The sequence below is a fragment of the Drosophila eugracilis genome, unplaced genomic scaffold (assembly GCF_018153835.1).
Source record: "Drosophila eugracilis isolate 14026-0451.02 unplaced genomic scaffold, ASM1815383v1 contig_2161, whole genome shotgun sequence".
NCBI lineage: Eukaryota > Metazoa > Arthropoda > Insecta > Diptera > Drosophilidae > Drosophila > Drosophila eugracilis.
In genome coordinates, this window is record NW_024573046.1 from 551456 (window position 1) to 567809 (window position 16354).

The 16354-nt window shown below is 39.0% G+C and overlaps 2 protein-coding genes across 2 annotated transcripts in view; one reads left to right on the plus strand and one right to left on the minus strand.

Annotated features, from left to right (window-relative positions):
* The window catches only part of LOC108103336, a 146021-nt gene that overhangs the window by 36355 nt on the left and 93312 nt on the right, over window positions 1–16354 (plus strand). The window lies entirely within an intron of this gene.
* On the minus strand, window positions 1333–7897 carry LOC108103332 (protein white). The gene is made up of 6 exons (XM_017208768.2): window positions 7632–7897; window positions 3790–4063; window positions 3074–3728; window positions 2662–2977; window positions 2233–2364; window positions 1333–2103 (listed from the first exon to the last, which is right to left on the minus strand). The coding sequence occupies exons 1-6, from the start codon at window positions 7701–7703 to the stop codon at window positions 1489–1491; spliced, it is 2064 nt and encodes a 687-aa protein (XP_017064257.1). The 5' UTR covers window positions 7704–7897; the 3' UTR covers window positions 1333–1488.

The following is a 16354-nucleotide window of genomic DNA, read 5'->3' on the forward strand; positions in this document are numbered from 1 at the left end:
TAGTTCCGCGGTAATCACTTAACAATAAAATGAGCTAACAATTTTACTTATTGATAAAAAAAAAATATAATTTATATATTTATATTTATTTTATAATTATTAATAAAAAAACTAAAATAATTTTTTTCGAAGTAAAATATAATACAATTTAAATGCAGTTACTTATCTAAGCTCAAATTATATAAAAAAAAAACAAAAAAAGTTTACTAAAACTATTAAAAAGACATTTTCATTCTTACCACTTTTAACACCAATACCACCTATATACAAAACAACAAAAATTAAATAACAAAATTCCTCTTGCGACAAAATGAACCACTTGGAACTATCACGCAAACTGACTCGTGGTGAGCAAAAGAAAGACGCAAAAATGCGATGCCGATAGAGAGGGCAAGCACGGGAGAGCTACAGAGAGTGCCAAACGAAACGTGGTGTGGTGGAGGTAAGCAAATGAACGGTGAACGTGGTGAATATACCGCGCCGAGTTGAGCTTCGGCACTGTGGTGAGAACTGAAAGCGCGCGTATTCAAAAGTGTGTATATTATTTTTACTGGGTTTTCGATCAGTTTTACTTGAAAGTGAGTGGCGTCGAAGTAAATGCTTTGGTTGGGAACAATTTCTTTTCTATACATTCTACTACTTGAACGTAATATATTGTTGAGTTTGTAATTCAATTTCTAATAATACTGCATTCAAAGGTAAAATATAAATTTTTTCAAATTTTCGAAAAATTAGATGATGTTACCCCTTAATCAAGTATGTGAAATTTCGTTTACCCGATTTCCTCTCAAAAAGTACAGTATAATGCCCATAACTAGACCAATAATGGTCCAAACATGGAATGTCGTACCTCGTTAAGCTTGTCATCTAATTCTTAGTAGATCTGTGTTTAAAGATGAAAATGTAAAATTTTTTCCATTTTTCGGAAAACTAGATGATGTTACCCCTTGTCATATATGCCAAACTGGTTTTATGTCGATTTTCTTCCCATAATGACAGTGTTATGTCCATAACAAACAAATATGGAATGTAATACCTCACTAAGTTTGTCTTTTAATTCCTATCATATCTTTATTCACACCTAGTAGATTTATAGCCGGTAGGTAGTATTAGCTGCTCAAAACAGTCAGCTGAAAGCCCAGACAAATATGGCAATATATAAAATCTACATTTCTAGCCTGCACTAGAAGAAGGATCATCTTTAAGGCTTCGTTTAATGGTTCAACTCGCTCTCAATATAATTATATTGACTATTTCAAATGTATGCCTTTTAAATAACATTTTATACGATTCATTTATATTTCTATAGTATATCAAAGAAAGTTGAATAAGTCATACATACATATCTTGTTCTTTATTGACATAAACAGAATTACAATGGCTTTTGTGGGGAGGCAATAAACAATAAACACGATAGTAGTTATGGTAAAAAAAAGAAGCATTAACTAGGAAGCTATATATTTATATATATATATATATATATTTTGGTTACTCCTTGCGCCTGGCCCGAAGTCGTAGAGCCAGATAGGCGAATACCCGGAATCCCACAATGAGGATGGCCAGACCCACATAATCCAGCGGAAGATCAGCGGCCGAGAAGTTGAGGGTCTCTAGAATAACCTTGCCTGAACTGGGGCACGTGGTGTTCGACGAGGTGCAGCTGATCTCGCCCTGCTCCACATCAGCCCACTGGTTAATAAGCAGACCCTCGTTGGCATACCGGAACCATGAAAGATATGACAGCCATTTGAGGTATACCGGCACTGATCCCGAATTTAAAAAGAAGCCACCAAATAACAGGAATGGTATTATGACCGGTGGGCCCACGGACAGGGCCATCGAGGTCGAGGAGCTGGCGCAGGAGATTAAATAACCAAAGGATGTAGAAACATTGGCCACCAATGTGACCAGTGCCAGGCAGTTTAGAAAGTGCAGCACTCCGGCCCGCAGCCCAATCATTGGATAGGCAATCGCCGTAAAGACCAGAGGCACTGTGAGAAATAGTGGCAGTTCAGCAATAGTTTTGCCCAAGAAGTAGGTGTCGCATCGATAAAGTCGACTCCGGGCCTCCCTCATAAAAACTGGCAGCTCTGAGGTGAACACCTAAACAGATATTGGGAAAAAACGAAAGCAGATCGAAATAAATATTTATTATCCATTAATAGAATTAAAATATCTTAAGAATAATTAAGGTCTGGATGGATTAACTAATCTATAATAATACAAACTTACATTAATCGTGGCAAAGACATTTTGGAAGGTCATGTTGGTCAAGAAGAGGAAGATGGCTCCATTGATGTTCATCACGCCCACTTGGGTCAGTTGTTGGCCCAAAAAGATAAGGCCAATCAAGATGGCAACCATCTGGAAATCATAATATTACTTGCATCGTATTAATTGTAATATGTAAACTACTTTTGGTGTGTTTATTTCATTTTATTTACTTATTGAAAAGGTTGGTAAATGAAAAAAACTTTGAATTTCGTTTGCATAAAAACCAATTATAGTTTTAAATTCTAAGAAACTATTCAGTTCATTTGTTGATGACTTTTTTTTTATATAATATCTACTTAAGCATATGGAATATAGTTCTACTTCAAAAATATATAGCATAGGATACATTATACTGATATCTCATATGTTTTCCGTGGAACCACTCACCGTTGTCTGAATGAGTCGAACTTTGACGAGGAGTGGTTCCTTGAGCACCGAAAGCCAGGATCGCCAAAGGACAGCCCGGAATTGCATGAACCAGGTGGCCTTGTAGGTGTAACCATTTTCCGGCTGTTCCAGCGGCTTTTCCAGATTCTTGGTGGCCAACAACTGTTCCATATCCCGGGCCACTTTGCTAATGGCGAAATTGTCGCAGATCTTTGCAATACGATCCCGGGACTCGATCTCCCTTCCTGGCACTACGGCCAAAACTTGAACGTAAAAGTCAGCTGGATTGTAGTTGGTGGGACACTGTGCACCCACGCTGGAAGATATTCGTAATAGTAGAAAGATATAAGAATTTAGGAATCTATTTAATGCTCTTTAGATAATTTAAAAGCAAATAAAAATCGATACTCACTAGGAGAAGAAGTCGACGGCTTCACTGGGAGTGCCCAGGAAGGCAACCCTTCCCTCGGCCATCAGGAGGATCTTGTCAAAGAGTTCAAACAGCTCGGAAGATGGCTGGTGAATCGTTAGGATTACGGTCTTGCCCTTCTGTGATAGCTTCTTCAACACCTGGACAACACTGTGGGCTGTGAAAGAGTCCAGTCCGGAGGTTGGCTCATCACAGATGAGCAGTGGCGGATCGGTTAGCGCCTCCGAAGCAAAGGCCAGTCGTTTCCGTTCACCGCCCGAGAGACCTTTCACCCGGCCAGGAACACCGATAATCGTGTGTTGGCACTTGCTGAGCGATAGCTCCTGGATCACCTGATCCACTCGAGCCACCCGCTGACGATAGGTCAAGTGTCTTGGCATCCGCACCATTGCCTGGAAAATAAGATGTTCCCTAGCCGTCAGCGAGCCAATAAAGAGGTCATCTTGCTGGACATAGGCGCATCTGGCTTGCATCTCCTTTGCATCCACTGGTTGGCCATTGAGGAGTCGCATTCCAGATGGCGATACCTGAATGCCCTGTGGCGATCGAAAAGCAAGGGCATTCAGCAGAGTCGTCTTTCCCGCACCGGAACTGCCCATTACGGCCAGCAATTCACCCGGATAGGCAACTCCGCAGACTGGGATACATTTCCAAAGAATAAGATTATAAATATTCCTTGTGATTGAAATTAAGCTCACCGTTCTTCAGGAGATGTTTCCTGGGTGCCGGAATGTGTCGCTCGTTGCAGAAGAGTCCGCGGGTCCGATTGACCAGCTGCCGCCATCCTGATCCCGGTTGATTAACAGCTCCGAAAATGTCTAGGTTGTGCCAGGCGTAGGTAAGGTTCTCTGGTAGTTGGCCACTGCCCGATCCAGAGTTCTCCGGCGGAGTAGGCGGCCGAAGAGTTCCATAGTTCTTGGTCTGACCGAAACCCTGATTAATGCAACTCTGGGAAGCTCCTCCGCTGTCACCCTGTAAAAAAAAATGGATTGTTATTAAAAAAAAAATCTACTTTTTTTATAACTTAATTATCAAAAATATATTTTCTTAAAAATATATTTCTTTAGGTGTATCCTGAAAATGTTGCAAACTGAAAACTTTTCAATTTCACGGCGTTCGTCCATAAAAATGAAGGCGTCTGTGCATAAATCTTGGCTAGCCTGGCTAATCCCTACCCTCTCGCCAACCATGTTGTGATCCCAAAAACCCTCAGCCGCCCACACCCCCTCTTAGATTAACAAAGGCGACCATCTGTTTAATAAAAATGCCCAAGTCCCGAGTTTTCCAAGTTTCCCGGCAAAGACGATGGTGAGGCCTATTTAAAATGTGCAAATTAGGGCAGGCCATAAGCCGCAGTTGGTTGACGGCCTTGAAAGTGGGCGGTGGTGGTGGTAGGCGTGGCATGGGTCCACCATGTTGCCACTTCATAAGACAATTGCGAGTGTAAATCGGCCGGCATCTTTGGCTTTCGTTTGGGGACTTTGAGCTCCGTCAGCTTTGTTTTTATTAAATATAAAACTTTAAGGGATACTTGGCCATATAAATGGGTTCGTATTTTTTCTTATTTTGCGGGGGTGTAGGGTCTCAATCTTTATAGATGAGTAGTTCGGTCGGTCGATGGTAGTCATGCTATGAATATTTACTTGCCAAAAGTTGTGGGTGAATTTTACTCTATTCACTCAATTTATATACTCGCAAAGGGGATTTTCCATATGAGTGCTTCGAAATGAATAGCTGATTAACCATTTTAAATAATAAAGTCATGGCGTTTTTTTTTAGGACGAATACCATTTACCAAGTGGAAAAGGGAAGGGCATGGAAAGTTTTATATGTTCTAGTAGTAACATTTTCAGCTTGGAGTAAATCAAAATTGTCGTTAAACTATAACAGTTAAGGTATTATTTATTTATGGGCAAAGTGATTGCCAAACCCACTGAGCTGTCAGTTTTTCGCCAAGGTGGGGCTTCCCTTTCGAAAAGGCGGTAACCGAAGACGTTTGCGGTATGGTCAAATCAAACCATCCCCCACCCGTCGTCTTAACTTTTCCGCCAGCCCCCAAACCACTTCCGCTCACCCGCACTTCTTCTCCAACCTCACTCCCTGCATATTTTCATATTTCCATAAACAATTTTCTGTTTTCCATTTGTGAGGTTTCTTGGTATCGCGTTGGCCTGCGGCAAAGCATAAATAACAGGGATCCACTAATTGGCGTCCAGGCAAAAAAAAGAAATATACCAAAAAAAAAAAAAAAAAAAAGAAAGAGGAAAACAAGACAAAATGATGGCCACAATATGGAAAACATTTTATCCACCGCTGCTCTCATAATAATTTGTATAAATAATCATAAAAAATTAAACAAGGAAAAAAAAAGAAAGGAAAAATGAAATGCAAGCAAATGAGAAGGGAAAATCCAAAGGAGGGCCAAATAAAAAGCTGACATTCAATAAAAGCCAGAAAAATGTAAAGAAATAATGTCCACCTTGCACTCAGCGCCTGGCGTTATACAGTACAGTGAAGTTAGGCAGAAAGAAGTCATCTTATACTTCCAAATATGAAACATATCAATTGATTACCAAATTTTTCAGGAGAAGATAATAGAAAATAACATTGAAAATGGTAAATCTGATAAAGGACTTCCTAAAGTTTGGTTATATAGAAAAGAAATGAATTCTCTAGATTTTTCTTCTAATGTTCAAAGTCCATTTTACTAAGTCTCCACTGTTACTTTTCTGCTGCGATGCTTTGGCAGCTTATTCTTCTAGGCACTCGGTGTCCAGTTTTTTTGGGCTGACTTTTACCAGGAAAAATTGTGTGACGTCGCGAGAGGTGGACGAGCAAAAAAATGTAATATCCGTTTTCAGGCACTACCCATGTAGAGCGAGACGGCTAGATGGGCGATTGGGGGACAGAGAGAGCAAGACAGACCTGGCAAAATTGTTTTCACAACAAATGAGGCCGAAAAATGTTATTAAAAAGTTTTCCTTTCCTTTCGCTTTTCACCGTTCCTTTTCCATTGGGCGTTCTTATCTCTCCGCCCTTGGTTTATTCTCCAGCTTCTTCTTTTATTTTCTTTTATATATCTATACATATATATGTATTTTTTTTTTGGAATAAGTAGCAAAAGATGCTACATTTCATATTTATTTAATTTTTTTTCGCTTACTTTTTACTTTGCGTGCTATTTTTGAATTACTTACGAAACAAGAAGGAAATTCGAGAAAATGAGAGTGGGCCCAAAGTGGTTGTCCCGCCCGCCAGATGGCGCTATAGCAGTCAGGGTGGGTTCAGGGCAAAGGAAGAGGAAGAGCCTTGCTTTTTTTTGATGAACTTGACAAATTGAAATGACTGAATGAAGGAGCGACTCAATTTGTTGTGTTCCACTCCCCCGTTTTGTCGAGTGTGCGAGTGGCTAATGAGTGCACTCAAAAGTCATTCACTTTGATGCGAACAAAACACTGAAGGAGGCACAATTATTCAGCGGAAAAGTTCACGAGCACTCGATGAAATTGGGGAAATAATAGGACAAAAAAAAAAAAATACAAAGAATAAGCTAAGAAGATAATAATACATTTTGGTTACATTTATAATAATTTAATTCATCTTGAAAGTCTTAAAAATATGTTAAAACATTTTTAAACAAGAAACACTTAGAAATTGATTTAACAAGCTTGTTAGCTTTAATTTCTTTTTTCCCCCAAAAAGTTTTAAACTTCTTATCTATCTTCTAAGGAAAGAAAATTAGAAAAACTGCCTAGGGGTAGGCGGCGTACTCATACATACTGGTATGTACCCTGCTCACTTATTTGTTCGTTATAAAAGCCGAGGTGCCAAGAATTTGAAGCCAGATACCGAGAGATGTCAAGATATCAGATGCTGAACCTGAAGCATTATTCGAGTCTAGTCAAATAATGACCCAGATAAGACTAGATTGTACATTTTCAGACGAATGAGACGGCTAGGTAAACAATGAGGTCTTAAGATCATGTAGGAGATGCAGATACACAAACAGAAACAGATACGGATACAGTATCTGATATCTTGTGTCTTGTATCTTGTACCTAGTATCTAGTATCGCCCAGAGTTATAGACACCCAACAATGTTGTTGGCCAACTTGAGACGATAATCCGAACCACCCTCCAAAAGGTTATGCATCATTAAATATATAATCTACTATTTATATTTTACCATTATGTAGCAAGAAAGTGTAGAAAGAAAGTCTTTAAAAATATGATTAACTTATTATGTTATCCCAGTTATACTGACAGCTATGTTCCAAATATTATTTCTTTCTTTTTATTTTTGCAACATCATTTTATAAGCATCTTAAAGAGAGTTTTCAAAAATCTTAAAAAAATGGTTTCACTTAGTATATAAAATGATGAAATTTCGATCACAGCTATTTAGCATCATTTATTTTAGGTCTTTATTTTCTTGCGCAATTGCGGTTTGTATCTTTGTGGGCCGCCGTTCTCACGCTGCAAACAATCGGATGTGGCAATCGCTGCAGTTCCTATAGATGGGATCGTAAATACTACTCACGTTGTTCAGATGCTCGGCGGATGGATGTTTGCTTCCTCCACGAATTAACAGCTCCTGATCCTCTTGGCCCATTGCTGGGATTTTTTTTGGTTTTCGTTCCTGCTGCTTTTCCACCCAAAAACAATCACTCAAAAAAAAATAATAGGTAGAACGAAGGTAAATTTGGGATAACGAGAAGCGTTTTGGCACTGCAATTCGTGTTTAATTGATGGAGGAGTAAACCGCTTGGAGCTTCGTCACGAAACCGCTGACAAAATGCAACTGAAGGCGGACATTGACGCTAGGTAATGCGACAACAGTGGCGAAAGAGATGAGAGATATGGCGGCGAAAAAGACGGGTATATGAATGACGGTAGAAAAGAGACCGGGTGGGGGCGACCAACGTTGACTTTGAGTGGAATGACGTTTTGAGTGAGAGATAATCAGAGGATCCGAAAGGGATGGAACTTCAAATACCCTAGCTTGGATTTCTTCTTAAAGATCGGTTGATGAATATATTAGTTTTTGAAGTTCAGGATTTAATAGATGTAACCGTGTAGAATGTACCTTTCCTCAATAAAATGAAGTAAAGTTATTAAATATGAACGCATGTACATCAAAATCTTAACCACCTATTCACGATTATGATAATGCCCCACCTGAAGAGTACTCAAAAGCAGAGTGCCTCTATTTGAATGCTGATTAGAGTAAGAGAGAGAGTGAGTGAGAGGGAAGCGTCTTCTTATCGTGAATAAGCAAAGTCTTGTTAATCCGCCTGTTGTCGTCCCGTTTCGGGGGTTTGTACTGTACTTTGCATGCATGATTTATCAAACGACCGGCGACTGTTGATGATGCGAACTCCGGCCCCATTTTCCGTACCCTTACCCCGTACTCCGAATACTCCGGTCGTTGTCGTCATCGTTAGCACCTCATCTCAGGTCCCGCAGACTCGCACAGTCTCCCGCCATCAGCTGTCCGGACATTATCAATCTTCATCATCGAACCAGTTGTTGGCCCAGGATATGGATCCGGACAAGGACGGACTTTCCGGGTGCGGATATAGGGTTGATGTGGTATGGAAGGGAGGCTGTCAATATCATTTTCACGGGCGATGGGCTAACAGGTTAACAATTGCAGTTGCCGAATTTCCGAGAATTAATTTGCTAACGACGATTAAGTGAATTACAAATGAATACGTTCTGGCTTCTTTTTGATTTGTGGCTTAAATTTAAAGAGAAATTTAAGCAATTTTTGTTTATTCTGTGTTACTTACAAGCTGATTAAGAATATTATTTAATATAAATTCTTAAAAGATAAACTAGAATTTCAATAAAATTAAGTTTAACTATAAGACTGCAAGATTTCTAAAAAAAAAACCTAATTTTGATTTTTATAAATCGAATGAAACAAGGCTCCACTCTTTTTGCTAACAAAGTAAACTTTCTGTTTGAATCGTAAGGGATTTTCTTTGTGAGACGATCTACGGCCAGACAACAAAGAAGCGGTAATGTTTCCACTCGTTTTCTCGCTTACGACTAACCGAGTTTTTCGCTCAGTGACACTTCTGGGGCTTCCCCTGATATTTTGCTTGAGCGAAGCTTAAAGCGGGTTTCGCCCGTCTCGAACTTCGTGTTCGTTGTGTGTTTGCCATCACTCACTCACTCAAATGTTATAAACTTTTTGCACTTAACAATTTATTGTCACTCGGTTCTGGCTGCAGCAAAAGAGCTAAAAAAAAAAAACAACTACAGAGCAGACAAAAACGGGTGCTTAAGACCGATTATAAAATGCTCTAATTGATATGCCAGCTTAATTGGATTTTAGTTAATAATAATGTTGATTACATGAGTATATATGGAGTTTCTTTTTAAAGATTAGCTATAACCTGATTTTCTTGCAATTATTACTACATTTCTTTAATTTCTTTTCAAGTTTCTTAAGGAAAATTAACATTGTTTTTCGGGATTTAAAAGGTCATCAAAGAGCTTTATAGATTTTACAAATATTTAACAAATTCATACTTTAAAAAAAGACTACCACAAACCTGTGACAATCATGTATACCCTGTAAAAGAAAGCGAAAAAGAAGTAACTTGAGCTAAAGCATAGAAAGTTTATTTTTTTCCAAACACTCTTTTTTACTCTCTCCCGAACACACACTTCACACTTTATACTATGCTACATATATACATACTAACAAAGGTAAATCCCTGGCCATTGACACAAGAAGTCGGGCTTGAGGGAGAAGCTAAGGAGGTTAAGGGGGTCTAGGTTGACTTAACCCTCAGATTTTCTTGCCTCTGTACGTTTAACCCATGCAAATTATTGACGCGGACAGCGGGCTCAATAAATCTGTGTGTGTGTGTGTGTGTGTGTGTGTGTAAGTGGAGAAACTTTTGCTAGCTGCACGCTAATCAGACAGCTTTCTAGTTCATTGCTTTCCAGCCACGCCCCCATCCTCAATCCAGACCACCCAACGCCCATTTTCATCTCAGTTGGCTGTAATTGCAAAGTAAATCAGCGCTGCCATTTGCCATGCCCAAAAAGTATGCTCCATGGGAAAAAGTGGCTAAAATTTAGCGAGAGAGAGCAGAGGTAGGGGAAAATCTCAATTTTCAGCAGGGGAAAAAAGGGGTTTTCCTGGGAGGGCCTAAGGTTTTTCAAGCGCCACCAAGGATAATGTAAGAGGGCTGCTCTGGCGAAAGTTTTGGGCAACTTTTAAAGAGAGAGAAAGGAATGTGTTATGGGTTCGGGTCACATAGTTAGTTAGTCCCCCAACTTCAAACCAAATGACGTCGAAGCCATGGAGTTAAACGTTTGTCAAGCCATCGAGGCAAAGATTTATGGAGTATGGGTAGGTTTAGGAAAATGCCAAGAAGGGCTTGTGGTAGGGGAAAAGTTTGGCAAGATTCGCTCAGGTTTCACTCGATTTAAATTAGCACAAATATCTGTATAAAAAAGTTGGACACGTTTTCGAATTTGTTAAGAAATAGACTTTTAGATTCCCATCCGTCATGCCATCTTATTCAATATTGAGGATTTCGGAAAAGAGGGGAAAACTTTATTAAAAGAAAATTTTAAATCTTATCTCTTGGCTTACAATAACCCCTTTTAAGCCTCCATCCCATTTATGGGTAAATAAAATTCTACGAGCTTCTTGGTCCACTTTTTTTGTTTGTTTTTTTTTGTTGTATTTTCTCCATCCGTATTTTATTTTGGTCCCACTTTGCTTTTATGTGTCATCAATTCGAGTTCCTTTTGCCAACTGCCGATGAATTTGTTTATGCAAAGGACCCAGTTCCCTGTCAGAACCAATTTCGACTTCATGGCAATCACTTGAATCTTCGCCTAGTTGGTCGCCCTGCAATAAATGCGAAAGACAGCCGGGCAAATATTTAGATACTTGCACATACTCCTTCTTTTTCCGTATGCCCTTTCGAAGTGGTAGGGTTTTCTGTTTAAGGAAAAGTTAAGAAAATTTAAGAAAATTTATAGAAATTAAGTGAATAAGATATAATTTTTTAAGATTTTTCACTATTAAAGTTTCAATATATTTCTTTCTGTTGAAGCACAAAAATTTTCAACGATTTCCTTTATTTTCTGCTATTTTAGGGTATTATATATTTTGTAAAATTTTGGTTCTCCCGTTGTACTTTCGATCTGCCTGCCGTTTTCTATTAGAGAACATCAAGCAAATGCTCAACAGTGCGATAAGGCAGTGTCAGTTTGTTGGATGTCAAAAGGGAGCGATTGGAGGGGTTGTCAGCGGGGCAGTGGGCTGAAAAGAGGCGTGACCGGGGAGGCCGGGAGTTATAGACGAAGCCTATGGCGAGCGGAAGTCGCCGTTCGCTTACAGCACGCGCGCGTCTCATAAAAACGTATCAAAACATCCGCTGGGAGTCATAAAAATTTTGCACTCTGACTTCGCTTTCCGTCGCCGCTTTTCCTCGCCTTTCCTTGTTACCCCACAATTTCCGCCTTGTGATTTTCCCTGCGATGCAGTTGGCTTCTCCATCTCCATCTACATCTCCATCTCCCCATCTCCATCTCGTTCTCCATGTGGGACTACCCGGCGTATGTGTAATCTAATAAAATTTGCTGTTTATGTGGCAACAGGCTCACTGCTTCCTTCTCTTTCTCTCCGTGTAGCTAACTAGCTTCCTCCAAGTGGCTTTTCCCGCTTTTCCCCAAGTTTTCCTCTTCTGGTTTTTTTTTTTTTATTCTCATCTGTGCAACAGTTGCGCTGCTTTATGGCACAATGGCTGAGCAGTCGAGAAAGCCAGTTAACTGCCAGTTATTTGTTGCAGTGTATGTGTGCGAAGTGTAAGGACGAGAAAGTTGCAATGGGGCAAAAGTTGAAGTCTAAAGGAATTTCAGCATTGTTCTTAGGCAGTTTGAAATAATTCCAGAGCTTATATAACCACGTTATAGGATTTATATTGGTTAATACTTTCGCAACTTCTTCACTGAACTTGATGAAAAAAAAAAAAAAAAACCTTAAGTAATTAAATGAAAAATAGAAAGTTTTCAGTTGGGGTTTTCTGAATGTTAAAACTGTATTTTTATGATTTTATAATTTTGGAAATATAATATCCTGAGAACTGCTCTATAAAGCTGATAGTTTAAGCATTTTTTATGCAATGGCCTTTTGGCGTTCTTTTTTTTTGGTAGAATATTGCTTTTAAGCGGCTTGTGCCTTAAATGCAATTATCGCATAACAAGCACACAGAGAGAAAAAAAAAATAAATAAAAACGAAATCGGTTATGGGAGCGCACACACACACACACACGCACACATAAATACATAAATATGCATATTTGTCCATGGTTTGGGCTTATCGCGAAATTATTTCCAGGCCATGTTTATAGGCGGATATTTAATGGCTGGCCAAATCCCGCGAAATGATGATAAATCTCTCTCTAGGAAATGATTTTTTTTTGGCTTTGCTACCACAAAAAAAAAAATTAATAAAAATAATAATAATAATACAAAAAAAATATAGAAAAGAAACAATTTCGAAGTCAATAGGGATAAAGGCAGTTCATTTTTGGAGAGTTGTAAAAAACCCCAAACGAATGCAGAAAAACATCAAGCACAAAGTCTCCACCACATTTTCCTTAAATTACTATCTTTGTTAATTTTTGTTGTTTTTAATTACATCAGCTCATTAATCATGACAAATCGGAAGACAACGGCAATAATAACAAACAGCAGCCAGTGACATTTGCCGCCTGTTGCAATTTAATTAGATTAAAAATGCATATAATTTATCAAAATGTGAAGGAAAGTGGCGGGCGTGTGGTATGTGGTATGTGGTATATGGCACATGCCACAAGACATGGCCTTTGTCTTTCTGCCTGTGACACAAACATATAGCAAAATAATTAAATTGCATTAAAAGAATGAAAAGGACACGAAGGCGAAAAACATAAATACTCGTCGGGAGTGGGTAAATATGCATATGAAAGGAGTTTTAACGACAATGAAAATGCGTAGCTAATTAGCAAACTGACAGCACAAAGAGGCGAAAAATATGTATGTAAAATATATATATATGGTAGATATCTATATAGATATGGAGGGGAAAATGGGGATATGGGTAAGCTCAAGGGGGAAGTGGTGGGGATAACGTATACGCACCGTTAGACAGGCCAATGAATTATGCAAAAATATATAGAGCCAAGGGAGCGAGATCCTTTTGTTATTTAATTTTCACTCTCATTTCCCTTTCTTTTTGACGGCTTTTCTTTTCAACCTACCACCAACCTTCACCGCCCCTCGCCAGCCAGCCTCCGTTTCATATTTCTTTTTTTTTTTTTTTTGTCCCACAACATTTGACATTTTGTTGGATTTAACACACAAGAAAAAAAAAAAAAAAAAAAAAAAAAGGGAAGGAAAAAAGGAAAAATATTACAAAGGCGGTAAAGCCACGTACTAATATGCCATCTAATTTGTTATTCATGTGATTTAAGCGCGTCAAAGAAGATTAATGGCTAAAAGGCGCCTGGCACCACCAAACTGAAAAGTGGCAAAAAGCCAAAGCAAAGCTCATAATAACAAAAGCCAAGACCGTCTGTGGCAAATTCCAAGTGCGGGGTGGAGGGGGGGTAGTGCGATTGCGGTGTCTGAGGGATAATTTAATAATGCCCAGATTGGTTAACCCACTGCCCCACGCCCCACGCCTGTATCGCCCATTGGGGCGCTTTAATGCGAAATGAAATTCAATTAGAGCACTTTGCGATTAACCCAACGAGAGTTTCAAATGAGTTCGAGTATTCTGAAAGATATTGCAATTAGCAAAACGTTCATTTCCTATACCCTGACAGAAGGTTTTATAATTTTTAGTATGGCTTGTAAGATTAGGATTAAGATAAAGATTAAGCAGCTATAATAATTATCATATTTCATTCGTTTGAAAAAATATTTATCGGTTTATATAATATTAGCCAACATAATGCCAGCCGAAAGTTTCTTAAGTTTCTAATTAACACCAAAAAGTTTCCATTTGTATACTTTATCTTAACCTTTAACCCGAATTACTTGTTCTACTTTTTTTTTTGTCTTCTTAATTGAGTCGAATGGAAATCTGGAAAATAGTTGGGAAAACAATAGAGAAAACCAAATATTATAAAGAAAAAAAACGAAAATTAGTTGATAAGAGGAAGTGCAAGTTTCATTGTTTGGTGGAAGTTCTTGGGCCGCAGCTATTAGCTTTTGTCTGTTTACAAAATGGCCCTAGCAGTGGCTCTTTGATGCGGTCACTCGGGGTTTTGTGGGGTCCTAAGGTTGGTGGAAAACTTTGCGAGTTCTGCTCACCGCAAATTAAAGTGCACAAAATGCTAAAGTTCTCACTGAAATATTTGCGAGACAGCGACGAAGAGGAATCTCCTTGAAAAATAGCATTGTTTCGAATAGGCAAATAGGGCCACGGGGGGGCGACAAAGGGTTAAAAACGGGAAACTGGCCGAGGGATTTTCTTCTGCGGTTTTTCAACCACCTACCAAGCAGGGGGGGACCCTGCTTTGTCTCTCTTTGCCATTTTCAAGAGCAACAGTTCGAAAAATTGCAGCCGCCTGCAATGGAAAATGTACGAAAACCCACCTCTCTCCACCTCTTTGCCTCCATGAAAGGAAAGTCTTGAGAAAATGTGCGGTTTCTGAGGTTCCCACTTGAGAAATCTAATTAAACAAATAGCAAAAGCTAAGCTTGCCAGTAAAATCCACACTGCAGCAGCACACTAAAGGATATTAATAATAAGTTTCGGTTGACTGTACACGCAAAACTTGCCAACTAGCAAGGAAGCCAAAATAATTCCAATCTATGAAAACTTTCGGCATGCGGTCAATAACTTTTCCCCCCCATTGGAATTGTACGGTTTTTGGTATTATCATAATATTGAGTTTATATGGAATGCCGCAACAGATGGTGTTGCGGTTTTGTAAGAGTCCTTAAAAGCTATACAAGCAGGGGTAGATTTATGCTCGATTTATTGAGTGAGAGAAATTCTAGGAAATTCCATTAGGGGAAACTATTTCACAATTCCAATAATAAAGCAGAAAGAAACTGCATAAAGAAGTTGTTAAAAAAATTAGTTTTTTTTATCTTTATTTCTAGGTTTACAGCTTTCCTCAGACTTCCTCAGGTTATTCTCATTTTCCCAAGAGCTAAAAGCTAATCTCAATCTTCACTTATCGTCTGAAGCCCAGAACAAGATCGGTAAACTTGTCGAAACCGAAAGCAAAACAAGAACGAGGGTAATATATAAAATAAAACTCGGCTAGGTTACATCAGTGTGCGTGTGACACATGTCGCCGCGGGTGTGGGAAAATTCTTGTGGTGTGGGGAGGGGGGTTGGATGGAAAAGTGGGAGAGGAAGTGGGAGGGGATTGGAAAACCAGCAGAAGGATAAGGGGGAGAAAGGTTGGTGACAAAGGACAACTGTTGCTGCCGTACCTTGCCTCTGCCACTTTCCCACTTTTCCCGCGTCGGCCGGAAATGGCGTCAATGTCAACGTCGACGCCAAAATGCTCCTGTCATATAGATGTCCCTATGTGGGCGTGCGTGTGTGGGTGTGCCGGCATGTGCGTGTGCGGTTGACAGCAGCACGTTTATGTCTATGGAATGTCCTTGGCTCCAAGTTCGGCTCCCCCAGCTCCTGTTGCTCCCTTTGCTTTCGCTCTCCCCCCTCCTCCTCCTCCTCCTCCACGTGCTCGTTTACAGTCATTTATCATAAAAATATTTTTGCACTCTCATTTTTATAAACTGTATTGTTTCACACCACCCAAAAAAAAAAAAAAAAAAAAAAAAAAAGAAAAGCGGAAGAAAAAACTCAGTGCCACTGAGCGAGTCGACATTTTTATGAAGCTAATTTGATGTTGTCATTCTTCATTTCTCATTTTTGTTGCGCCATTTTCATTTTTACTGCATATGTGTGTCTGTGTGTGTTTGTGTGTGTTGCTTTTTCTGCGAGTAATAAGTCAAGTCGCAGGAGCCCAGCAAACTGGAACTAAGCACTGTTCGAAAATCCATATCAGCTTTGATAGTATATTAGAATCTTTCAATTAGTTACTTTTCAGTTAATTAAACAATGTTTTAAAATAAATATAATCTAGCTTATTTTTATAAAATTAAATTAAAGTTTAAATTTTTGGAAATTTACAAAGAAAGATTGCAAACGAAAACTTTTAAGTGCATTAAGAACATATGGAAAATGCTGAAATGTGCCCATAAAGCGACACCTAACG